General features: G+C 38.2%; 3 protein-coding genes across 4 annotated transcripts in view; 1 reads left to right on the top strand and 2 right to left on the bottom strand.

Annotated features, from left to right (window-relative positions):
- Window positions 1-2,749: 2,749 nt before the first annotated feature.
- radx (RPA1 related single stranded DNA binding protein) lies at window positions 2,750-10,137 on the top strand. Its single transcript, XM_071582338.1, is given in 18 exon segments — window positions 2,750-3,243; window positions 3,246-3,312; window positions 3,314-3,666; window positions 3,897-4,039; window positions 4,132-4,290; window positions 4,292-4,331; window positions 4,478-4,586; window positions 5,327-5,421; window positions 5,557-5,676; window positions 5,760-5,852; window positions 5,949-6,104; window positions 6,766-6,917; window positions 7,033-7,190; window positions 7,689-7,736; window positions 8,195-8,319; window positions 8,570-8,857; window positions 8,941-9,105; window positions 9,215-10,137. Coding segments are annotated over 18 exon segments (2,532 nt in total). The 5' UTR covers window positions 2,750-3,131; the 3' UTR covers window positions 9,364-10,137.
- apool (apolipoprotein O-like) lies at window positions 9,722-16,606 on the bottom strand. Its single transcript, XM_016250667.1, has 9 exons — window positions 16,539-16,606; window positions 15,774-15,884; window positions 14,932-15,051; window positions 14,792-14,846; window positions 14,602-14,700; window positions 14,422-14,513; window positions 13,930-14,028; window positions 12,435-13,056; window positions 9,722-10,446 (listed from the first exon to the last, which is right to left on the bottom strand). Exons 1-9 carry the CDS (start codon window positions 16,548-16,550, stop codon window positions 10,358-10,360), a joined length of 1,299 nt encoding a protein of 432 aa, XP_016106153.1. The 5' UTR covers window positions 16,551-16,606; the 3' UTR covers window positions 9,722-10,357.
- Window positions 16,607-19,222: 2,616 nt separating this feature from the next.
- LOC107565423 (connector enhancer of kinase suppressor of ras 2) overlaps window positions 19,223-25,214 on the bottom strand; it is a 38,348-nt gene continuing 32,356 nt past the window's right edge. For both annotated transcript variants that reach the window (XM_016250665.1, XM_016250664.1), the window contains exons 15-23: window positions 24,543-24,591; window positions 23,991-24,039; window positions 23,659-23,831; window positions 23,188-23,261; window positions 22,892-22,963; window positions 22,743-22,813; window positions 22,502-22,584; window positions 21,003-21,698; window positions 19,223-19,972 (exon numbers count right to left, since the gene is read on the bottom strand). In XM_016250665.1, the coding sequence (XP_016106151.1) occupies window positions 19,751-19,972; window positions 21,003-21,698; window positions 22,502-22,584; window positions 22,743-22,813; window positions 22,892-22,963; window positions 23,188-23,261; window positions 23,659-23,831; window positions 23,991-24,039; window positions 24,543-24,591 (1,489 nt within the window). In that variant the 3' untranslated portion in view covers window positions 19,223-19,750. The remainder of the gene's footprint in view (window positions 19,973-21,002; window positions 21,699-22,501; window positions 22,585-22,742; window positions 22,814-22,891; window positions 22,964-23,187; window positions 23,262-23,658; window positions 23,832-23,990; window positions 24,040-24,542; window positions 24,592-25,214) is intronic.

Consider the following 25,214-nt stretch of genomic DNA (forward strand, 5'->3'; position numbering starts at 1 on the left):
AAAAAAAAATTTCTAGCTGGGACTTCAAGCTGCACTTTCCACTGTCCTGTCACGCATTGCACATTTAAAGACTGGTGCTGATCTTTGTTTTTGTTTTTTTTAACTAAGAAAATTCTGTTGAAGACAGTCTAAAATCATGTGCCCTTCATGTTGTGCAATGCAAATCGGAAAACAAGAATGTGTAATTTATACTTATCGAAGAGATTTCTGTTTTTAGTCAGGTATATTTTCTTGTATTAGCAAGAAACACTTAGTATTAGTAAAAGCCAATGTGTTGTTTGATTGAAAACAGAAAGTATTTTTGTATAAAAAGATCCTCGACATTCCTTCAGTCATGTATAGAAAGTGTGAAAATCCCGACTCTCAGGTGTTTAGCTTGTTCATCTTTAGATCAAATCCGATGTTTTAGATCAAACTACACTCAAAAGAAGCACTCCAGAGATTATTTTTTACATAATATCAAATTTTCCATTCCCAAGAGCTCATTTACGTCCCCAGGTGTCCCCAAGCCTGCCCATCTTAACCATTTCTAAATGTTTTCAAAGGTTTGTGAATCACATAACTGATTAATCTCAGCATTTTGTTCTGCCTCCCACTAGAGAAGACGAGGAAGATGTTTGGTGTATTTGTCTTTCAGATACTGTGTTTCAGAGTATGACATACCAGGTTGTTCTGCATCAGTGCCTCCCGTTTATCACCTTCTGCTGCTCTGAGATTATCTTCGGGTCTCACAAATGCTCTTTATGTCTCTAGACATAAGAGAAACTACACTTTGAGTCAGATATAACTCTAAAGCTTAGGTTTGTCTACCTTAGAATTGATCTCAAAATGGTAGATGTGTTTTAGAATACAGTATCTGATCTAAGCTGGTTACTAGGTGGTCATTAGCTGGTCCAAGCTGATAGAACCATCTAAGACCAGCAACAAACCAGTTACCAGTTTATGGCACTCAAGCTAGTTTTTGGAGGAGCTATAGAATGACTTCCATGTTCCAAAAGCAGTTTAATCTGGATTTTCCTGTAGGGTAGTAAACATTTGCAGTTTAACAACGTCGTTTGCACTGCGCTCTTGCGTTTCTTGATCTTTTTATTTTGGTGCGTCAATCTGTTGAGTTACTTAGTATAGGAAATTATGATCCGCACTCACGAGAACAATCTTCTTTTTCTTTTCTTTTACATTCATGTTAAAATAAATGTTAACATGAATGTGAAGCAATTCAATCCCTGTTTGGATTGAATTGATTTACACACTGAGGAAGGCTTTGAGCCGAAACGTTTGTGTCTTTTCCCATCAGTAATGAATGTAAAATAAAAGAAAAAAGAAGATTGTTTTCGTGAGTGCGGATCATAATTTCCTATACTTAGTAAACATTTGCAAACATTAATTTCAAAATGAGTAGGACAAATAAATCCAAAGGTTGCGACTTAAGCCAGTTGCCATTGTGATTGCCGTTTTAGAGTGTGCATAGTCCTTTGAATAAAAATTAGCTGCTTCGCCCTTCATTTAATGCCCATTTGTGGTGTTTTCATGAAATATTTTAGTCTCAAATGTTTCTTGAGTTAAAGGTTTGATTGTTTTGCAGACATGCAGATGTTTTTTCTTTGTGTTCATTGATTGGGTTGTGAATGGTAGATGAAAACTGTACTGACTTTCTCATCATCTTTCTCTCTTCATCCTGTAAAACTATGCTCTGGTTGTGGAGACTGCACTTTATTTTTTTCTCCTTCTTTATGACTTTTGCTTTGTGTTATCTCTCTCTCTCTCTCTCTCTGGCCTGAATTTCTCCCCAAAAGTGTCTGTTCTGATGAGGTTTTAGGCCTCATGGATTTGTGAGTGTGTGTGTGTGTTTTGTGAGTGTATGTATTATATGTGTTACCTGAACAGGTGACATTGTCAATGCATTTATATTCTACCAGGTGAGGGGAAGCGACGGAAAATAACACCTGGTATAAACAGCCATCTCTGCTGATACTCTGCAGAAAATACATGGAAGATATTGTAATATAAGATATACAAAAATGTTTAGAAAAATATAGTTGTTTATTTTATAAGATGTCAGATAGATTGAAGATACATTTCTATACAGTGTATGATTTGAGCGTAAAAACAGGTATTTTGTAACAGATTAATTATTGAAGTGTCTTACTTTGGGGGGGCGTAATGCTTTCTGTTTGTCAGTTCAGCGAGTTGATGTTGCACAGTTAATTATGTATGGCTTGTTTTTCCCTCTTTTATTCTTCTGTGTACATATACCATCACAACAAGCTTTAACATATTGTTAATATTGTTTTAAAAGAAATTAATAATAAAAAAGTTTACATTCTGAAACAATTGGGATGTTATACCGACTCTTAATTACTTTTTAATCCAATATTTTAAACAACATTTTTATTGAACAAAATTATTATATAAAATATATTGTCTATGTTATAAAAAATTTAACTTCGATATATTTTACATCTCAAATCTGACCCATTTCTGAAGACCCAGCCATGGCCTCTAACCTTTTGTCTTTCAGCATGTTGTAATATATGTATATCAAATTTGACCAGAAAAAAACAAATAATAAAATGCCAAAAGATTTCAGTTGGATGAGGAAAAGACACATTTGGCTTCAAATTGTTACCCAAAATTTCTTCTAAACTTGTGTTAGATATTTTTCTAGCGTAATACACGTTGGGACCATAAAAACACATTTTCATGAAGGCCCGCTGTTTTCAATGTGCGTCAAATATGCTTAATAATCCCCAAAGGTGGGTGCAATAGAGTTTAGGTGTCGCTGTTGATTCCTCCGTGCCTGTAGGTGGTGGTGGGGCTTGTTTTTTATGTTTTGTTGCTCGGGAAGAAGAAACACGAACTCGGCGCGCGCTTGGAGTTTGTTTACATTCCTTGAGGCTCGAGCTGACTTCATGAACAATAAAATCGTATGAACGTATATGATTTCAAAATGTAAATGAGTAATACCGTGTATATTCCATATAAGCAAGCTAAATGACTAATCTCAGCAAGTCTATCTCCTATAAACAGTCACTCTCAGAAACCTAAACGTCATTATTTCGGCTCTGCTTCGTGTTATGTAGAGTGTCCGGGTTTGAGTCTGGATCTGGACGTTCAAACCTCTGGTTTCAGTGATGGCCGGTCCAGCGGATCACAGTGACAGCGGGTCCGGTTCTGCTCTTCAGGCGGTGTTTGAGCAGCTGCGGTCCGCGCACACTCTCTCCCTGACCCTCACCAGCCCGCTGTGCCGGCTGTCATCGCTCTGGACCGGTACTTGAGCGTACAGCATCCAGCCGCTGAGAGCTACAGCTACGACATGGCGGATAAAGTGTCAGCTGGCGGACAGTCTGAGTCAGTGGGTCCGGACGGGCTCGCTGCGCTGCGGTCCCGGGGTCCTGGTGTCTCAGCTGTCAATAATCCACGATGAGACAAGGCTGAGTCACAGTTACGTTAGGATAGACAGCATCCACAGCGTCGCGGAGCTCCCGGAGAGGTTTCTGTCCATTAAAGACGTGGGGAGTATCCCGGAGTGGTGTCAGGACCATGTGACCCGGTCCGATGGACCTCTGCAGCTGAGCAGAAAGTATTATTTACCACTGTGGATAAATGACGATTCTTATGGAAGCGTGTGGATTTCTTATAGCCCACCGCCAGACGTGATCACTGATGGTATGAGATCATGTTCTTTTCAGAAGTTAAAAAACTGTTTAATTAATTTGAATTCTTTACCCATCTTTGCCTCTATCATTCAAACCATTAGGCTTTGCCCATTTGTCAGCAAGAATTTTTAAATTTAATAAAATTTAGTATGATCACTAAAGCTGCACATAATGTGTTGCGTAATAGGAGTGTTATCTTCTTTTATATATTGTTAATGTTGTTGTATTTCTGTGTATCAGTGTCTAGAATCACTCTTCTCGTGGATCTGGAAGTGTTCTTTCACAGCTCCAGACGGTCTCTCCCACTGCTGGTCCGAATTCTGCACAGGTCCAGGTTACGGTACTATGGAAAACCAGGACAAAACATTGACTTCCCATTTCAGGTGAGTCAACGAGAAAGGATCATTTTGTCTGCAGCAATTCATTATTTCAGTGCTATGATCTCTTTTTTTCTCTATCTCTTTCACTCTTTCAGGTGTACTGTGAGGTGGCTGATCAGAGTGGCGTCATGTCCATGGTTGTATGGAATGATCTTTGTCCTGAATGGTTCAACAGACTGACAGTTGGCTCGGTTCTATATCTGCAGCAGTACTCGCTGAAACACAGTTATCAGAACCGGTCTAGACCACATATCCGCACGCCGCACACTCTCTCTTATGACTTTCAACTCCATTGGTATGGATTCCAGAGCTTTTCCAATGCTAGCTTTCATATGCTGCAATTTCAGCTAGGTTTGTTTTATACAGGTTCAATATTGGACCATTTCCCAAAAATGTTGAACTATTTCAGATCTTTGTTTATGGTTGTTCTGTGGGTTATAGAGATCAGCCTGAATCCTTGAAGTCCTGCATCTGTAGTGACAGTGATTCCACCTAAAAGTGTTCAGCCTCAGTGGAGTCTGCCTGATGTCCCATACAGCTTTGCCACAAGGTACATACAAACCCAATTCCAAAAAAGTTGGGACACTGTACAAATTGTGAGTAAAAAAGGAATGGAAGAAAAAAAAAAAAAAAAATACACTTTTTTTCAGCAAGCATACATTAAATTGTTCAAAAATGATCGTAAAGACGGGATAATATTACAAAAGATTTCTGTTAAAAAAAAAATTCTGTTATTTTGTACTTTCTATTTATCAAAGAATCCTGAAAAAAAGATTACAGTTTCCACTAAAATATTAGGCAGAGCAAATCAGCATATTAGAATGATTTCTGAAAGATCATGTGACACTGAAGACTGGAGTAATAGCTGCTGAAAATTCAACTTTGCCATCACAGGAATAAATTACATTTAGGCATATTAAAATATGTTAAAACAGAAAATAGTTAAATTGTAATAATATTTCACAATATTGTTTTTACTGTTTTTTTTGTTTTTTTTATCAAATAAATGCAGACATGGTGAGCATAAGAGACGTCTTCCAAAAACTTTACAAAAACAAAATCTTACTGGTCCCGAACATTTGAATGGTAGCGTAAATCAGTGTGTGTGTGTGTGTGTCAAATGCAAATATGCAAAGTATAGATAAAAACTAATGTGTTATTTTATTGCATTTTTAATTGCATGGTTTTAATTTGTAATACCTTTATGTTACTGCATTTGTCTTGTTTACAATACATGTTTGTTTGTCATGAAGCAAAACAACAATTTTCTAAACCGCTCCCTGTGATCAGGTCAGAGGTGGTCTCGATGAACCAAGCCTGTGACATCATTGGTCTAGTGACATACGTGGGTCGGGTTGAGCGAATTAGGAGCAAGGAAAAGACAGGTGTATAGCCTTTTATTAAACAGCTGGTTGTCAGTAATAGTGCTTGCTAATATAAGCTGCATTATTACTATTACTTAGGGTTGGGAATTGGTCAAAACACTGTTACATCTGCATGTGTGTGTGTGTGTGTGTCAGGACCTGAGAAGTTCTGGGCATATCATTGGGTACATGCAGTGGATGGGACAACTGACTCTCCCTTTATCCTGGAGAGCTTCTCCTCATCCCAGCCAGAGATCTTCAACAACATCTGCCCAAGTAAACATCAGTCCATGTACACATTCGTTGTATTCCTCTTATGCTACATGACCTTATTTGCTTCTCTCTCTCTTCCTCTGCAGTGATGTATCTGGTGTGCTCTCAGATGAGAGTATGTCAGACGGGCTGTTCTGTGTATCTGACCAGTAGCACAGAAACACAGCTCTTCATCACAGGTAGATTTCAGCCAGATCATTCAATCAGTCAGTGAGGTCATAGATAACCATAATCGGCTCAGCTTTATTTAGATGTTTGTGTGTGTGCTTTCACAGGCTGTCATAAAAATGTCAATGAGCCAAAAGTTAAAGCATTCATTCAGTGGACTAAGACACTGAAAGACAGTGTCATGCTGCGGAGGACTGCAGTTGGAGGACATTACTGCTACCCTCCTGGGCCACCCACCTTCACACCAACCACCAACAGCAACAGTAAGATTTAGCCTTCTTAAATTTAAACAGTATTGCGACTGAGATCATCACACACAGTCTTGAGGTTTTTTGATTTTCAATGTTCAGAAGACTCCAGAATTGTTCTAAGACTATATGTAATGCTAAAGGGATAGTTCACCCAAAAATTCTGTCATCATTTACTTACCCTCAAGTTGTTCTTAACCTGTATGAATTTCTTCCTTTAGTGGAACATAAAAGAAGATATTTTAAAGAATTTTGGTAACCACAGTTGGTAGTATGAAAAAAATACTATGGAAGTCAATGGCTACCAGTAACTGTTTGGTTTCCTACATTCTTCAAAATATCTTCTTTTGTAAAGACAAAAATTCATACAGGTTTGGAACAACATGAGGGTGAGTAAATCATGACAAAATTTGTGATTTTGGGTGAACTATGATTTAACTAAACACTAACTCAGGGTTCCTCAAATCTGGTCCTGGAGGGCCACTGCCCTGCAGAGTTTAGCTTAAACCCTGATCAAACTCACTTACCTCTGATATTGACAGGGATCCTGAAGACCTCGATGAGCTTGCTCAGGTGTGTTTGATTAGGGTTGCAGCTAAACTCTGCTGGGCATTGGCCCTCCAGGGCAAGATTTGAGGAACCCTGCACTAAACACATGAATTCCTGTGTGTTGTAGATGAGCCAATTACAGCAGTGGCTAATCTGAAGGGGGAGCTGGAGAGTCTGCAGTACAGGGAGCACAGGAGAGTGGCTGTACAGGGCGACTTGGCTGCCGTGCAGTACCACACATGGCCAACACAACCTGAAACGCCACTCAGTGAACAACAGGTCTGTACAACTCAATCAAGTTGAAGCAGCCGTCATAAGGATAGTATGTTATTTCCCTGTACATTTCTGAAAATGTGCTCACAAAAATAACAATGGTGTGATGTCATTACTGCAGGAGGTTGTGTCCGTACGAGGAGTCAGTGACACTGGAGCTGCCATTCCTCTCTCCACAATGGAGGAGATGACTCTGACACAGAGAGAAATGGATTCAACCTCACCTGATTCTGACATTACAGTCTCACCCAAACGCAGGAGAGTGCAGACAGGCTCAAGGTCAGGAAGGCATTCTTCACCAGTGGCCATTGGATTTGTGTATCAAATCCATGATGATATCGTTCATTATTAACTGCCTACCTCTAATATGCAGATTTGGTGTCAAGAAAACTTTTCTTTTTTATTATTATCAGTGTTGAAAACAGTCGATACAACCATGATACATTTTTTTTTCATGATTCTTTGATGAATAGAAAGGTAAAAGTTATTTGAAATGGGAATCTTTTCATTATAAATGACCTCAAAGTTTTGAAAAGCGGTTTAAATATTTAAGGAAAATTCTAAAGCCAAATCCAGTCAAAAGGGCAAAAATGTATGCGTCAATAAAAACCGTGCAAAATACTGTTTCTTGGCAGGTAAGGCATTTATGGCTGGTTTACTTACCATTGGCAGGTGTGGAAATTAGTTTGAATGAATATTGCTTAATTTGTGCAAATACTGTGTATAAAATGTTTTTGATATCATTAGTGTCACAAATATGTTTCCCTCTTTATTCAGAGGAGTGCATCGGCAGTATTTCACCAGATCCAAAATGCAGTCCAACAGGTAATCTAAGCACATTATACTTAGACTCACTTCAGCCTATTCATGAATTGTGCAGAATTTTATATTTTTTTGTATAATTCAGCATACTAGTAATAATAGAACATCTATATGTTTTCCTCTAAAATATTGTGTATTTTAATCTGAAAACCTACCTGTTGTAGTTTTAAGTTCCACCCAGCTATTACTGAGATTCAAACAGGTCAGAGTGACAGAAATTTCATTTGATGTATATTCATTCTGCAGTTGAAAACTTGAAACTTGTATATTTAATATACATTTATTTAAATTTGTAATATAATGTACATTTATTTAAATTTCAGGGCCTTGCCCTATACACTTCCATCATAAATGCATAATGTAAATAATGTTTTTTTACTGAGGTACTAAAATTCATTTCTGCAAAAATTGACTGCTTGCCAGAAGATTTCTTTAAATCTCCCTTCTGATTGGTCCCTCAGGCAGGCGGGCCTTACCTCTCATGAAGAGGAGGAAGAAGAGCGACGGGATGAAGGAGAGTTGGAGTCAGAGGAATCTGAGGTTGAAGACGAACACATATCAGTTAGACAGTCAGCTGTAGGAAAAGGTATTGTACCCTCTAAACATCACTGACACAAGTATATATAATAAAATAACATGGGGGACATAAAGACATAATAAATTATATTTTAAAATACATTAAACAGAAGAGAGTTCTTTAAAACTGATATTAAAATATTACTGTATTTTGATCAAATAACTGCAGTCATGGTGAGCTAAGAGACTTTTAAAATCAATAAATCTTATTGATCTCAAACGTTTGAACGGTATTGTAATATTTTTTTTTCTCTCTAAAGAGATTGACCAGACATCACAAGTCCCAGGCTTACAGCAAGCTGCCAGCCACCCCACTGCATTATGGGAGAGTAGCGTCTGGCCGTTAGTGAAACAGCAAGTGATCGATCACTTTTGCTGTGGTAGACTCGATCAGGAAAGCGTTCCGGAAAAATTCCACTTTGATGACAGAGAAGTTCTACTACATCAGCTGAACCTGAGCCCAGCCAGATCGACGCCCGATCTCACCTCACAGACGCACACACACACACCTGTGGCCTGCACCGGTTACTTCACACTTACAATTCTAGGTAAGAACAGCACTTGCAGCTCACCATGTTGTGGAACGGAGCTATAGCTTGAGGTGATAACTGGGCTTCTCTTCTTCTCTCAGGGCTGAATCAAACGGCTGCAGTAGATGTTCTGTTTGTGCCTGTTGTCTCCCCTAATGACCCCAGAGCTGCTGGAGTGCTGCACACTCAGCATGACAACTCACTGCTGTCCTGCATATCAACAGGATGACTGTGTGTTCAGCCAGATGGTAGCTGCCCTACACCAGGTGTGTATGTGTTCTACTGTTCTGTTCACATTCTCAATCTCTGCTGAGTCGCAATGACTTACTGTAGCACTAAAGTGTGTGTGTGTGTGTGTGTGTGTGTTTTCTCCAGGGTCATTGATGAATTCTGCCCCACAGCTTGAGTCAGGGCGTGTGGTGTGTATTCTTGATCTCTGTCTGCTCGGAGAACGCAGGGTAGAAATGATTTGCTCCAAACTCTACAAGACAGCAGACATCTGCCAGCCCGATGGCACACAATGAGACGCCACACATCATGAAAATAATCATGCAAAGAAAATCATGTTTTAGGGGACTGGAAAACTAGGGACTGGATTTTATGTGTGTAAATGGGCCAGAAAGTTGTTTTGTATTTGTATTAATAATATAAGCTTCCAACCTGTTGTTTGTAATTTCAGGAAACATTTTAGAAAAATAAACTCAAAAACATTTTTTAAATACCTTTATTTTCATCTCATGCTTTTCTATTGCACAGGCAACAAAGATTCATGTAAAGACAGCATAAATTAAACCTTTTAACAAAAACCCATTAGTGCCCTTTGAGAGATACTGTCCAAAATGGTGCTGGACAACCCTACAATTGAGTCACATTTGAAACATCGAAACTAAAGATGCAGCGTGAACTAATATTTTGAAATATGACAGATTTAACTGCTGTTATCTGAAGTTCTGACAGATTATTTTAGTCTCTTTTTTTTCCAATTTCAAACAAATAGACAGTCTAACTATGTAGATAAGGCTTGATATATTTACTCCTAACCCCTGTAAAATGTATTTTAGAAAATACGTGTATACATCAAATGTTTTTGATCATATAAAAAATTTTTTTTTGTGTGGTCCAGTTTGATGTAATTTTTTCACAGTATAAAATAAGCACAAAATTCCTGTTGCTACAGGAATTGAGGTCAGCAATAAATCTGGAGATTAAACTAAGGGACCACAGGCTTTTTATTAAAATACTGTTACCCTGGGTTTTTCTCCATAGCGTCAACAAAATGTAGATAATGTGTGTTAACAAGGAAATGTGACCTTGTGTGTGTTTGATATCCCTGCTGAGGTAAGAAACTTCTCATATGTGTGAGGCAGCACAAAAGGAAAAGTGTAACATTACCTTCTTCCACATCATTGGTAAAACATTGAATGTCCTAATCACAAACCGATCAAACACTGCTGGAATCATGGCACATTAAAACATCTCATTATATCCTCCATCTTTCTCTCTGCTGCAGTTACTCATTCAGCTCCGTGTGCTGTACATGTCTGCGTCCTCTGGATTAGACTGGCCGTGGTCAAGCAGAGACGGGTCAGGAACAAAACTTGACTTCACTAGAATGGAAAGCGACGGTGGGTTTTAGAATATGGAGAAGAGAAGTGCTTATGCTGCCAAGTCATGTAAGAATGACTATGTTTTTACAACATAAACATGAAGATGCATATGAACGCCACCACAATGTCATAATTAAAGAAACATGGTGGAAGCAAACTGGTTTTGATCATAACACATTACCGTTCAAAGGTTTGGAGTCAGTACTTTAAAAAAAAAAAAAATTAAATTAAAGGCACAATATGTAATTTTTCGACGCTAGAGGACGCATATTCAAACTAAACAAATAGACAAAGGCATAGTTTGATGATGCAGTGACTGAGTGTGGAATCATGGGAGTTGTGGTCTTCATTCCCACAGCCGATGCAATCCAACGGGCAGAGGCGGACAGTAACTAAGTACATTTACTTGAGTATTGTACTTAAGTACACTTTTTGAGTATCTGTACTTTACTTGAGTATTATTTTTTCTGGGAACTTATGACTTTAACTTCACTACATTTGAAAGACAAATGTTGTACTTTTCGCTCCACTACATTTCTATCAAGGTCCTCGAAGTAGAAAGTCGTTACTATATGTAGCAGCTTTGAAAGTCAGTGGGTGATTTTTTTCTTCTCTAAAAACTATTTTTTTTCAGACAGTTTATCAGTACTCACTCTTGTAGGGCTACATGAAGTGATTTCCCAGCATTTTTTGAACACTGACCAGTTCCAAATGTGATATTTACAAAAATTAAATAAGAAATTAATATTGTGGTATATATTAGACACGATATTGTCTGATTTTGCTAAATTGTGTAAGTGAAAATATTACCTATAAAGCCACAGAAGAACTGTTGTGTGTCTCCTAATAAAACACAATAGGTGTTGGACTTGAAGAAGCTAATGATTTATTAATGTAGAATGAAGCAGGGTGAGGCTGAAAGCCGTCGAAGCGAAACGAGGCCGCTGAACGAGCGTGACACACGGCTCGAAAGCAGCGGCGCTTTTATTATGCCACAGTCGACCGCTTCCTCTCCTTCCAGTCGTGCGTATGTGGGGGGAAAAGAAGCAGCGCTGTTTTATCATACTAGATACATCTGAAAGTTCTGTTATAATGCTACTCTGTGCGGTTGTCACCGGTCTATTAAAATGCACAACATATTAAAGCGTCTTTGGTGTTTTCTACAAAACAAAACCGGAAATCGAGGGGTTATGACGTCATTGGGCAGGCGATACACAATGACTCTATAGACACGGTGCATGTCACTAGTTAAAATTGCTTATTTCTCTGGAACATTTAAACATTCGGGATAATGTAAGTACACAATTCAGCAAAATATATAACACTGTTCTAGTGGTTTTTGGATAAAGAAAATTTACATACGGTGCCTTTAATGCTTTTATTTAGCAAGGACGCATTAAATTGATCAAAAGTGGCAGTATTTACACTGTTAAAAAAATATTTCTTTTCAAAATAAATGCTGTTCTTTTAAATACACTATTCATCAAAGAATCCAGAAAATATTGATATAATAAGAAATGTTTCTTGAGCAGCAAATCAGCAAATTTGAATGATTTCTGAAGGATCATGTGACACTGAAGTAATGATGCTGAAAATTCAGCTTTGCTGTCACAGGAATAATTATTTTAAATACTTTAAAATATAAAATAGTTATTTTAAATGTTTTACCTAATAAATGCAGCCTTAGTAAGCATAAGATACTTCTTTCAAAAACAAACAACATTTGCCATCATTCACACAGGAAGGCAGCTGGAGATTGATAGAATAAACATTCATATATAAAGTAAAATATATAAAGCATAAATGACACACTTAATTAGCATCTTTTGCTCTTAATTAAGCATTCCTGTCTTTGTCAGGTAGTTAAAAAAAAGTTGAAAAAAAATGTAATTGATCCAAAGGAATTGGGATAGTTGCATTAGACTAGTAGGAGGGGAAAATGCTAAATAAAAATCAAACTTACTTCATAACTAAATATGTTTCCTCACCTGTGGCTGGCTCAACTACAGTAGGCTCAGATGAAGGTGGGGCCTCTTCAGCTGGGGGAGGTGTCATAGGAATGGGTTCTTCAGCAGGGGGCGGGACAACAGAAGCAGGTTCCTCATCTACTGTGGTTGAGGTGGCATCTTCAGGGGGTGTGGTTTCCTCTAATGTAGGTGGAGTTGAGGGCGTGGCCTCCGTAGTTGCAGGGACTACAATTTCTGGAGCAGCTTCCAGAACATTTTCAGACTCCACAACAGAAGTAATAACCGTTTCAGCGGAAGGTGTTGGCTCAGGAGCAGGGGTGGGTTCAGTGGTGGATTCTGCATCTAGGACAGGCTCAGGGGTAGTTTCTGTAACTAGAGCAGTTTCAAGAACAGTTGCAAGGGGAGATTCAGGTTTAGATGGTGGGGCAGCAATTCCAGATGCTTCATCAACAACAGGAGGAGGTTCTACAGCATCTTCTGACACAACATCAGCTACTGGGGCTAAATCCACTGATGGGATGACTTGTGGTATTGGTGTAACACCCTCATCTGGAACCGCAGTGGCCCGCTCAGACTCGGGTGGCAATTCAGAAAGTGCTTTAGCGGGTGACTCTATATCTGAGCTTGTATCCGTGGCAGCAGACTGTATATATATTAAACATAAAAATAAAAATTACATTGCGATACATAAAAAAATATTTTTTAATAATTCTACAAGTGGACAAACTGAGTAAAATAAATACCAAATTATCTTGACAGCTCACTGGCTACACTTATAAAGCATAAAACTGGTGTGTCATTTTTAAAGTTGCCATAAAATGCAAGTAGCAACAGATATCTTCATCTGTATTGTGATGTACATCGACATGACGAGAACAAAACGGATTATCGAAAAAGAAAGAATGTAGGGCAAGGACTTGGTTCTATGCATTAGTTGTTGATTGGATGGCAAATCTGAATGAGAATATGGGTTGATTGTGAAAAAGGGGCAGGGTTTAAGCAGACTTAACGATTGGAAAATCTGTCATACATAACCAGAAAGAAATCCGCCGATTACACAAAGATCATGTTATGAAAAATGTAATTGTTCACAATATTATCAGAATCAGAATGAGCTTTATTGCCAGGTATGTTTTCACATATGAGGAATTTGTTTTCATGACAGAAGCTTCCTCAGTGCAACAGAATGACAGTGACAGAACAAACAGATAATAAAAGAATAGAAAAGAAATAAAAAATAGAACAAGTTAATAAGGAATAACAATATATAAATTGTCAATTGTATGTGCAGGTATATTACAATAGACAGTTTTGCATGTACATATATTGCATGTACAATATTATGTGCAAATTTGCATGTTATCAATAACATGCATTTAGAAAATAGATTGGGTGAATTTTCATTTCACGCTGACTTTAAGCCCCTTAAATTTGCATTTGCACTGTTACATTTAGCAGACACTTAACCATAAAAACCAATATAACTTGGGTTTTAATATGCAACTTTGTAGATTACCTCCACATTAACAGCAGGCGTGATGACATCTTCCTTTGGTTTCGATTTAAATATTGAAGCAACAGATGAACTGACAGCATACACCTTTTTACCAGTAATCTATAAAAAAAGAGTGCGAAAGTGATATATTTGAAAGTATATAAGAAATGATTTCCTAGGTCTGGGAGAAATTAACATCAAGTGTATATATATATATATATATATATACACCGGTTTCTCAGCAGCGGAAATCGTCACAGAATGGAAGACTACGACAAACATATATATTTTTTTGCATTCACATTTGCTCAAATAGCTAAATAAAAACTCCACGATAATGTTTTTATTACTTTCAAAAATAGGAAGAAAATAGAGAGAGACTTCTAACCGCAGTCAGAAGAGAGAACAACATCACATTTACCGTCACCCCCATAGACGCTGCATTACACCCTTGCAATATATATATATATATATACTTTTTTTTTTTGAGAGCGAGCGAGAGATAGAATGTACCTTCAGGACTCCCACGGTCTGTGTGGGGTAACATACTGCAGTACCAGTGGTAGCCAGACCAAGAGGAACAACAATCCTCTTTAAACGAGAGCCTGGGCAAAAGCATGCATTCACACAGATATAGCTTCCTAATCACTTTAAACAGTAAGACAGCTCAAAGCAACTGCATGCTCAGCCTACCCTTGCGTGCCAGAATCAGGCCACCCAATCCGGACACACTGATGACACCCACTCTAGGCAGGAAGCCAGGGGGTGGATCTCGAAGGAAGTGATATGTGTCTAAAACCAGAGAAAGTCAGGGGTTAAAGGTCAGGTTTACAGTAATTTCCTCCCTCCCTCTTGCTCACTCACTCGCACACATCAGGCTTACCTTGCCCTGCATGGTAAACCGATATCACTCCAACTTTGACTGAATTGATGGTGCTCTATAAAAACAAGAACAGATCATCTTTCATAAACTCACTTCTTCAATGACAAATTAATTCCTTATCACAGTGTGACTGAACACACCTGCACGGCTCTGACGTATGGCTGCAGGCCCACCCTCACGGCCCCCAGCCCTGTCTGCACTATACCAGGCTGTTCCTCCACAAACTGCACAGCAGGACCATCTGGGGAGTAGATAGACAACTAGACAGAGGCAGAAAAGAGAGAGAGAGAGAGGTCATGGTGATATATTTAACATGTATTACTTCACATACACTACCATTCAAAAGTTTGGGGTCAGTAAGATTTTTCACAAGTACAGTAAAAACAGTAATATTGTGAAAAATTATTACAATTTACCATTTAAAATCACTGTTTTATATTTTAATATATTTTAAAATGTAATTTATTCCTGTGAATGCCAAGTCGAATTTTCAGCAGCCAATACTCCAGTCTTCTGTGTCACATAATTCTTCTGAAATCATTCTAATATGTTGATTTGCTGCTCAAGTAACATTTCTTATTATAATCAATGATGAAAACAGTTGAGCTGCTTTAGAATTTGTATAAACGGCGATACATTCTTCAGGATTCTTTGATTAATATAAAATTCAAAAGAATGGCATTTATTTCGAAAAAAAATATTTTGTAACATTACAATGTCTTTACTGTCACTTTTGATCTATTTAATGCATCCTTGATAAATTACAGGCCCCACACTTTTGAATTGAAGTATAAATTGACTTGCACTTTCTACAAACATTTCAAACAATAGTATGGTACATTGTTACATATTTTGGTAAATGTAGTAGGTCACTCAGGTATTCCATGCACACAGGAAATTAACATATTGCACACCACATACATACTACAAAAACAGTACTTACAGTATGGTATATATACCATTCCAAATATGATTCTCTCACCTCTCTTGGAGATATTAGCTCCTCATTTATTTTCTCATTTATGGAATAAATTCTGAATGAGCCCAGACCCCCTGCAACGGCAGCAGCAGGAAGCGCTGCATACTTCAGAATCTGAGGATCAACACAACAGTTTCATAATACAGACTGACTTCTGTTGTTTATCATAATATCATGATGTATACCATAAATGATTGCATATTCATATACCATAATATTTAAATGGTACTACCATGGTTCATATACAAAACATTTTTTGTATGTGTTGTGTAGTTTTCTGTGAACGTCTGTAGTATAATAACTATAATAACTATCAGCTTTGGCCTGCCTGAGTGTTTTCCCCGTTTCAGCTCCTTGATTTTCCCTTAAGCACATTATCTGTATTAGTTTAATGGACTGAATCAAGAGAAGACGCTTTATAATCCCTATCCTATTACTATGAGTGACAGAGAGAATGCCATCTCTCAAAACCAAAACCGAGTCAGCTGCCTGACTAAAGACAGGTGCCTCAGAGCGATGTCTAGGCAACAGATTATGTAGTAAGCCATAGCCAGTGAGTGATTATTAGTGTGTGAGAGTGAGTTTAGGAACAGCATGTTCTCCGCTCTGGTTTAACAAACACGTGCTCACACGCTGATTAACAGCTGCATCAAGCAAATCATGAAAAATGATACTTGTCAAGATGTGTGAAACTATTCTGCAGAATGCACATATTATAAAATAATACACACGATCACTTGAACTAACTCAGTTGGAAGTGTAACTCACCTTGGCCGCCATGCCGGTCCCGCCCCCTTCGGTCTCACTACGGAAAGCGGGAGGAGTCCTGAAAGAAACGCGAGAGAATATTCCTGATGGGGTTCTCATAATAATAATAATAATAATAATAATAAATACCAAATTTAGGCTATTAGTTTATTATATAAATAATATATTTAATAATAATAATAATAATAAATGCCCCAATTATGCCATAAGACAGATGAATTATTGTTATTATTATATAAATAATATGTAATGATAATGATATATGATAATCGAGAATCTCCATTCTCAGTTTATCCAGAATCGTGCAGGTGCAGCTCCAGTTGGTCATTTATCCACATGTAATGTAAACAAATAAATTACTTTAATTTCAGATAAAGCCTCAAAGATGTGGTCAGCTCAGTATCCAGAACATGTGGGCAACGCCCCTGATAAACGGTAACGGTAGATATATATATTTTTTCCGTATGTCATGTGCAGGGCTCCGTACTTGGATTTGGCCGTTTAAAAAAATAAAGCGTTAATGACAACAAATACGAGCACAAAAGTGGTGCCTTAAAGAGGAAAAAGAGGTGGAGAAGTTAGTCGCATGGACATTGTGGATGAATTTGACGAAAAGAAGGCCGGAGACTGCAACTAAATCGAGTGAGTAAAGTGTATTTTACATTTTTATGTCTGCTGAATAGGCTATTTCTTTGGGCCGCCATGCCAATATTGTTTGGCGTGCAGTAGTTCAGTATTAACATTGCAAAGTGTTAGTGTAGCCTATTATCTAAATTATGTTGGTTTGGTGGTAAAGATCTTGCTTTTGACAAGAAAGCCATCAAAACCCATGAAATCTTTAGTAAACCAATCCATATTGGTATTGCATGTCAGTGGATGTATATCAGAAATGGTGTAGCTGCGTCTCATTCAGAAGGCTGCGTAAGTCATCGAGACTGTCTCGTTTCAGAAAAGCGAGTAGGACTAGGGATGGGCGTATCGATCCAAAGTATCGATATATCGATACTGACGCGAGTATACTCAAACAAAAAATATCGATACTAAGGTGCGTTTCAGCTTGAGATTTCACTGGACATTGGAAGCATCACAAAACACAAATGCAGAGAACTCAGTTTATTAGTTTAACATTTTACAATCTGTATTATATATATATATATATATATATATATTTATATATGTATTTATATTTCTGAAAGCAAAGAAGGTTAGCTTTGAATAATACTGTGATTAAATATCAGGCTCTTCCTGGTGTTTTAATATACAGAAGGGGAATTTTTGAATGAAAACCTTGAAAAAAGAGCAATATGTTCCGTCTCAATGTTGCAGTGCAACTTACACCTTATACAGCATAGCCGTGTGGGGGAGAGAGGGGGGGACATGCCCTTAAAACCACAGTGAAACCCCGATGGCCTGGATAACACACACTCACTCACTCACTCACACACACAAACATCATGGGATGAAACACAGTGAAGTGTAACATTCTACATAAAAAGAATCATTAAAAAGGTAACTGCAATGGGCAGATGTGATTTTGAGAGTCGCTTTGGTAAGAAAGCATCAACAACGGACGTAAAGTATTGTCTGTGTGTGGGTAGTGTGTGTGTTTGTTACAATGAACAAGCCATTGAATGAGTACATTCTATTCAATTAAAATACATCCCACAAGATTCTAAAAAGTGACAAACATAACTGTAACACTGAGCACATATGCAGGGCTGTGTTTAAAAACAATGTGTCTCAATGACTTCTTAATGTGGACAAATGAGAACAACATTTAGAAAGGGGACATTTTGCACTCCACCGAATGAACCAATTGATTTTTGTATTTTAACCTCAAATTCTCTCCCATGTGACTTTAACCAATTCTAGAATCCTGAGCCACTGATGTCTAGAATTGCGAAAGGGAATGAAACGTTCGCTTTAGGCTTGTGGAGTCTGTCTAAGGGACACGTACATTAGCAAACAGAAACGAACAACCTGAATGTAGCCCATAGCTCAGAGGTAATGACCAGCAAAGACCCGGAAACAAGCAAAAACAGTCATAACATCAGAGAAGCAAAGCTTTTCATCTTCTGTTATCTTTTTGTGTAGAAAAAAATAGAGAGTAGAAAGGTTCCGCGTTCGCAGAGTCAAAAGATTGCATTCACGAGTACAATTCACAGTTTTAAACAGATGATGCAGCTATGCAAATAATAGGTTCTTATATACAGACTGTTCTCTGGCCTGATAGCATATAGTAATACTTTTTTAAACCATGCATGAGTTTAGCTATAATATAAATATTCTAAAGAAGCCAAATTAAACATGTTACTACCTGCCAGGAGTTCATCTTTTCCCATATGCGAATGCAAATGTCATCAAACTGTCAAAAAGAGACTCTTCCGCATCCATCTGACTCGTTTTCTGTCTTTCTCTCATTTCTCTAATACACACACACATACGCACACACATACACACATACACGCACACACTCTCCAACACTCTTGCTTGCTTTGAGAGTTTTATAGAGTAACACAGTAGGGCGGTGTTGCTTGGTAACAGAGTGAAGCCTGTTGCCCATGGCTACATGAGTGCTCTTCCTGCAGCATTCCGAGGGAAAGAAATCCCAAAAAAAAGAGAAAGAAATTAAATTAAAAAATAAACAAAATCATCAAAAGATATAAAAGAAAGTTTTTTGTTTTTACTCCAATCAAAGAGAAAAATAAAAGATTTCCTTTTTATATACGGTCCTATTTTGTTCAACATGTAGTCAATTAATCTGAAAAGATGATTCTTGAAGCATGCAGTGGGCACCTCACGGGGCCTTTCTTCCATCAGTCTCAAAATGTGGCTGTGATGAAATATATTGTACAGAGTTTGCAGTGAGTAAATGTGCAGGTAACACTTTCGCTTCCATGACGAGCAGTTTGAGTCACCTTTCGGATTCAGTGCCTGCGTGTCTGTCTGCAGTAGTTCTGGAGGCTGAGTCAGTTCTTTGACATTGATCTTACAGTGTATTGGTTCAATCTGTTGTCACTCACGGTCGGAAGGAGGGCAGTATCAGGTCATCCGTCGAGGAAAAAGTGAAGACCGTCTGGATCCACAGTGTTTTTCAAAGTGTATGTATGTGTATGTGGGTTTGAAATGCACAACTCATGTTATTCATATACCTTTATGTCTGTATTTTAGCATGTGACTGTTTGTTAGTCATGTGGGTGCGTGACTGTGTCTCACACGTGCGTTTCTATGAAAGAGTGAGTATGCATCATCAGCGTTGGCGAGAGAGGTGAAAGGTCGTTGGACTCGCTGGGCAGTTCCAATGGAGCAGAGCTGAACTCACAGATATCCAGGAAGAGCTCGTGGTTACGTTGCTTCCATTCACGAAACTTCCTTGAGGTCAAACAAGGGTCGTCCAGCAAATGACTGATTATTGCCAAGTCGCCCTCCTTTGCCTGTTGGTGAAGGGGAAGAGAGAGGTTGAAAATTGACTCTTAGAATTCTAGATTAATCTAAATTATTCTTTGTATTTAAAAAAAGCATTTGATTGGATCATTCTTCAAGACCGTTTAACTGAAACGTCAAAAAAACAAGTTTTAACAAATATCAGCTGCCAGGGGAGTAGCAACTAGTGTAATTGGTTTAGCTTTTACAAATAATTATTATATTTTAGGAGTTTCCCTTTGCCTTGGAAATAGCAGCCAGGTGCATAAAACAGTGGCTTAAGACCAAGCAGATGCTTTTGTCAACCGCTAGTGCATGGAAAGAATGTGAAAGGTAAGCCTTTCAGAAAGTTCAGTTAACACTACTAAACAAACATTAAGTCATCTAATTAATATTCATGAGGTAAGCTAATAAGGTTTAAAACATCATTTTTACTTTTCAGATAGTTCCTACACCTTGATGGCAGCTGACAATGTCTTAGTCTTGCTACATTTTTATGGAGAGCCTCTAGAATTGTCCATTAGAGGCGATAAATTCTAAGTTCATTTTACAGATTTGAACTTTGACCTATTCAGACTGATGGCATTTCTGCAATAATATTTTTTTTTCTATTTCCTTTTTTAAAAATGGTAATGTATAATACCATTCAAACACTTTGGGTTAGTGCGATTTAAAAAAAAAAAAAAAAGTTTTATTAAGCAAGGATGCATTAATTTGATCAAAATGCTGTTCTTTTTTACCATCACTATCACAGGAATAAATTGCATTATAAAAATCCTTTAAAATAGAAAAATTTTAAATGGAATAATATTTTATCAAATAAATGCAACCTTGGTGAGCATAAGAAACTTTTAAAAACATTACAGATACCAAACTTTTGCCACAGTAGTGTACTAGCACTATATTTTGTTACACTGCATTCATTTACAAAAACATTACTGCAGTGGGGTTTATAATAGAAGTCTACCCTGTTATAGTTTACTTCCACGTTCCAAACCCAAAAGTATAAAAAAAAGTCAAGTGCTTTCTGTGTTTGCGTACCTTTAGCGTGGAGCGGAGAACCCGTATGCGGTGCAGTCGTTCATTTGTGGTGGGGTCATTGCTGCGTTTGTTGAAGGAGCGTCTGAACTCTTGTTTGGTGGAAGGCCTTTGTTGGCCAAAAGCCGAGAGACTGGCCTGCTCCAGCGATCGGTACAGCTCCTTCAGGCCATCCGTGCCATCATACACTTTCTCTTCGCTCTCAGGTTTCCTGCTTCTAGATTTCCGAACCTGCTTTTCCTCCTCTTCTTCCTCCTCCTCTTCCTCATGGAGATGAGTTCTTGGCCTCAGAGTGCCGTGTGTGTGAGTGTGCGTACGAGTGCTGCGGTGCGAGTGTCCGTGTGTGTCGCGGTGGCGTGGGAGGCTCTGACTACGCTGCTTGTGAGTGTGATGGTGAGGCCGGGACTCTTCGCTGTCCGTCAACGGAAACGGCCCGTCACGTTCCAGAGGACGCCGGTGCTGGGCGGGGAGCGTGGCCTGTCGATGATGATCAGGTGGCAGCAGTGCTGGCTCCTCCTCTTCTGCGGTCTGCAGGTAGTGTAGACCTGTGCTGGTCAAGGGGGTTTCAATCAGGTCCTGCCATGAGCGGCGTTCTCGATGGGAGGATCTGCAGGAAGAATGGGACTCCTCAGTGGAGGAATGCGAGAATGTGGAGCCACTGGAAAAATGGCGCTCAGGAAATGGACTGGACGAAGTTCCCTGAGGACAAAAGAAACACTGGTCATTATCATTGTCAGCTGTCAGGGAGAGCGACAGAGTCAGTTCGCTATTCGTTTACCACCAATATGGTGCTGGTGTGGGAGCCGGTGCTCAGCAAACCTCTCTGTGAGCCAAAAATGGACAAAACTGACTATGTTACGTCATATATTGCCAAAAAACAAGCATGGCAAATCAGTCTTTGTTTGCAACTTATTTTCTCATCTGAAATAATGTAATTTAACATCTTTATGCCATCATTATGAGCTGGCTTCAATGTAATGTACACTACCATTCAAATGTTTGGGCTTGGTAATTAAAAAAATAAAATAAAATCATTAATAATAAATTAAAGAAAAATAAATACTGTATAAAATATATAAGTTTTACTATGAAGTTGTAAATATTCTATGTAACAAATAAATTCAAAGAAATCAATTTAAAAATCATTTCAGACAGAAGGGGGGGAAATGGTTGGAATGAAAAGGAATAGGAATGAAGTGATGTACTGGGTTATTAGATTTGTTCATTCTCAGAGAAGGAACCTAGATTTGTGCCATGCAGTTTTGTTTTGCACATTTGAAAAAAAAGAACATGGTCGAGACATTATCCTGACACAGGACTTCTGATTTTACTGGTTCCTGATTTGAGGTTTAAGTGGAAATTGTTAACAGGCTCCAGAACCAGTATCGTGACAGTGTGGCAGTAGAAAATGGGTATGTGTGTGACTGTGTTAAAGAAAATGAAAGCGAGTGTTTCGGGCTGAATATATGCATATGTGTACTTAGACGTGAATTTATACTCACAGAGGGGTTGTGGTGGTAAGTGGCTTCCTGTTTGAGTGTCATAGACCCATCAACCTCATCCTGGTCACTCTCACTCCAGTAATCTATACCAAAAAATTGTGATCAGAATCATGTATACATGACATCATAGTTTATTACTATGCTTTTCAACAGCTTACAGTACAATGGAGTGGTGTAAAACTAGAGTCAGTGAGATCACCGCACAATGGGCTTATGATATCATCACAGGATGTGATCTCACCTTCATCAGGACGCGGTACCGGATCATCAGGCGTGTAGCCAATCGCAGCCAAGCCTAAACGATTCATCCACCTGAAACAGGAAACATAGATGTGAGAGGAAATTACAGGGTGGGGAGCTGCTGTCTGAAGGGGCTCTGAAACGGCTTACCTGTTCATCTCCTCTAAATGATCTGTAGCAAAAAAGAAACTCTTAATTTTAGGATGACATGCTTTGAAGGCACTGAAACAAAAAAGACAAAGAAAAAGAGATGTTCAGATACACATATCTAGTTTACAATCTGTGTGTGTGTGTGTGTGTGTGTATGTTTGTAAAAGAAAGATCAGCAGTTCTGCAGTGACCCAGATTCCACTAGCCGATAGGTTTCAAACACAGACCCACCCAAAAACCAGCAAACCCAACACAATAGAGAGAAAGAGTTATTATTGTTGTCTTCTGACACTCACTGTTTCCTCCTGCATTCAATCGCTCTGTCTATCCGAAACTCTGGCAAACTGATGAAGCCCTCTGCTTTCTCATCCTGTGCAAAGAAATAAAGAACAAGAGAAATCATGTCCACATCATAACTACGGCAGTTACATGATAGTATAAATGCACAGATGTGCTTTTCACCATCTCTAAAACTAAGAGATGAACATGTGATGGACATTTTAATGTGGAAAACGTAGAAAACTAAACATCACTCTCAGGTTCGTGAGCTTGTGACCAGGCCATCAATGAAGGCAGCACGTAATGAAACTGTTGATAATTGTGTAATTAGTAATAATAGTAGAGATTAACAAGCTGGATGTGGAACTGTTGAGCTGTTTCAGATACCAGAAATATTTCGAGTAGAAATGGGTAAAAGATGGACTCTACACGCTTTCATATAGCCGTACATACAACCCAAGAGAAGGGAATTGTGTTTGTTTGCTTACGTTCTGATTGGTGTACCAGTACAGGTTGGAGTCTTTGAGAACGAACCAGTACTTTTTCCATTTCTGCGTGAAGTAGCCAGTGGCGTCTTTCTTTTTCCATAGCCAGCCTTCACAGTCACCATGACCCAGATCTTTGCAGGCAATACGCCTCCTGCTGGCACTACTGAGGGACCCTACACACACACACACATAGCATATTAAACGACAGAATAACATTATGATAAATGATCACAGTTTATATTCTTCTTGACAATTACAACACACTGCAACACAACACACAACCCATGCACTCAAGGTAAACCCAGGCGCTTGTATGCATCTTATCATTGTACCTTTGCTCTTTTTCTTGGGCTTGGTCCTCAGAGAGGCATAATGTACAGACTAGAGAGAGAAGAAGGACACATAAGGAAGAAAGAATTGCTTGCATCATTCTCATAAACCAAATCTGTGAGGATTTCTATATCGAAAGAATCTTTATGAAATTCTATAACAAACAAACGATCCCTCTTTACATACTGTATATCATAATTATTAATATAATCAACAATAAATATAGGAATATAACAGATAATATCATAAATATTAAAAAACTAAAACATATGTTGATCCTAATATTGAAAAATGTACTTTAATTGTATGAAGTCCAAACCTGAATAATATCATGAAAAAACTGATGTTCATTAACTAATTTCTATCTACAGCAACACTGTTTTTGTTGCCATATTGCAAATAAAAATTCTCCAATCAATAAAGATTTTCTCCAGCAAAATAAAATAAAATAATAATCAAATCAAATCTACTGAAAATTGTATCTGTAGCACTCGTTCCCAACACTATGTATTCTCATTACCACTACTGATGCTGTAACTGTGCTTGTGGTTTACCTTCCTCATTGATGCCCCTGCTTGTCGGTCAAGTCCTGAACTGGCATATCTGTAGAGAGAGAATGAGAGAGAAAGAAAGAAACAACAGGAGAAAGACAATGAGACAGTCAGACAAGAAGAGAGTAAGTTCCGTTTTCAATAACATTTGAATTATGTGGTTATTAGAACTGCCTGAGCATAGCAGTGTACTTTATGATTCCACCTGCAGCAAGAATAAAGAAATATTAATTAATAAAAAAATGTTCTTGCCTATTTAACTCAAACAAAGGCACAGGTAGTGGACAGGATGCTGATGTTTGAGGTTAACTTCATAACTTATTCTAACTGAAACCGCCCTAGCACAGCTGCTCATGCTCATACACACCCTCAAACACACAATATTTTTAAATAGTACTAAGGACGATAACTAAACCTCAGCCACCCAGACAATGCTCTTTTATCTAATTCTCTATATGCATCGTAACGGCAGAGAAATAGAGATCGTTCCACAGCATCAGACTCCACAGACTCTTACAGTTCAGTCACAGAGGAAATAAAATCCTCCTTAAAACTGCAGCCAAGGAATTTCTGTTCCTCATTTTTAAAGAAACGGCAGTTCATTAGGATTGTCACTGTGGTGACTGTTGTGTGCTCAAACAAAAGTGTGAGCAGCATCTTGTTCGTCTGTAAATC

Source organism: Sinocyclocheilus grahami, unplaced genomic scaffold (genome assembly GCF_001515645.1).
Source record: "Sinocyclocheilus grahami isolate Dianchi unplaced genomic scaffold, SAMN03320097.WGS_v1.1 scaffold1001.1, whole genome shotgun sequence".
NCBI classification, from domain to species: Eukaryota; Metazoa; Chordata; class Actinopteri; order Cypriniformes; family Cyprinidae; genus Sinocyclocheilus; species Sinocyclocheilus grahami.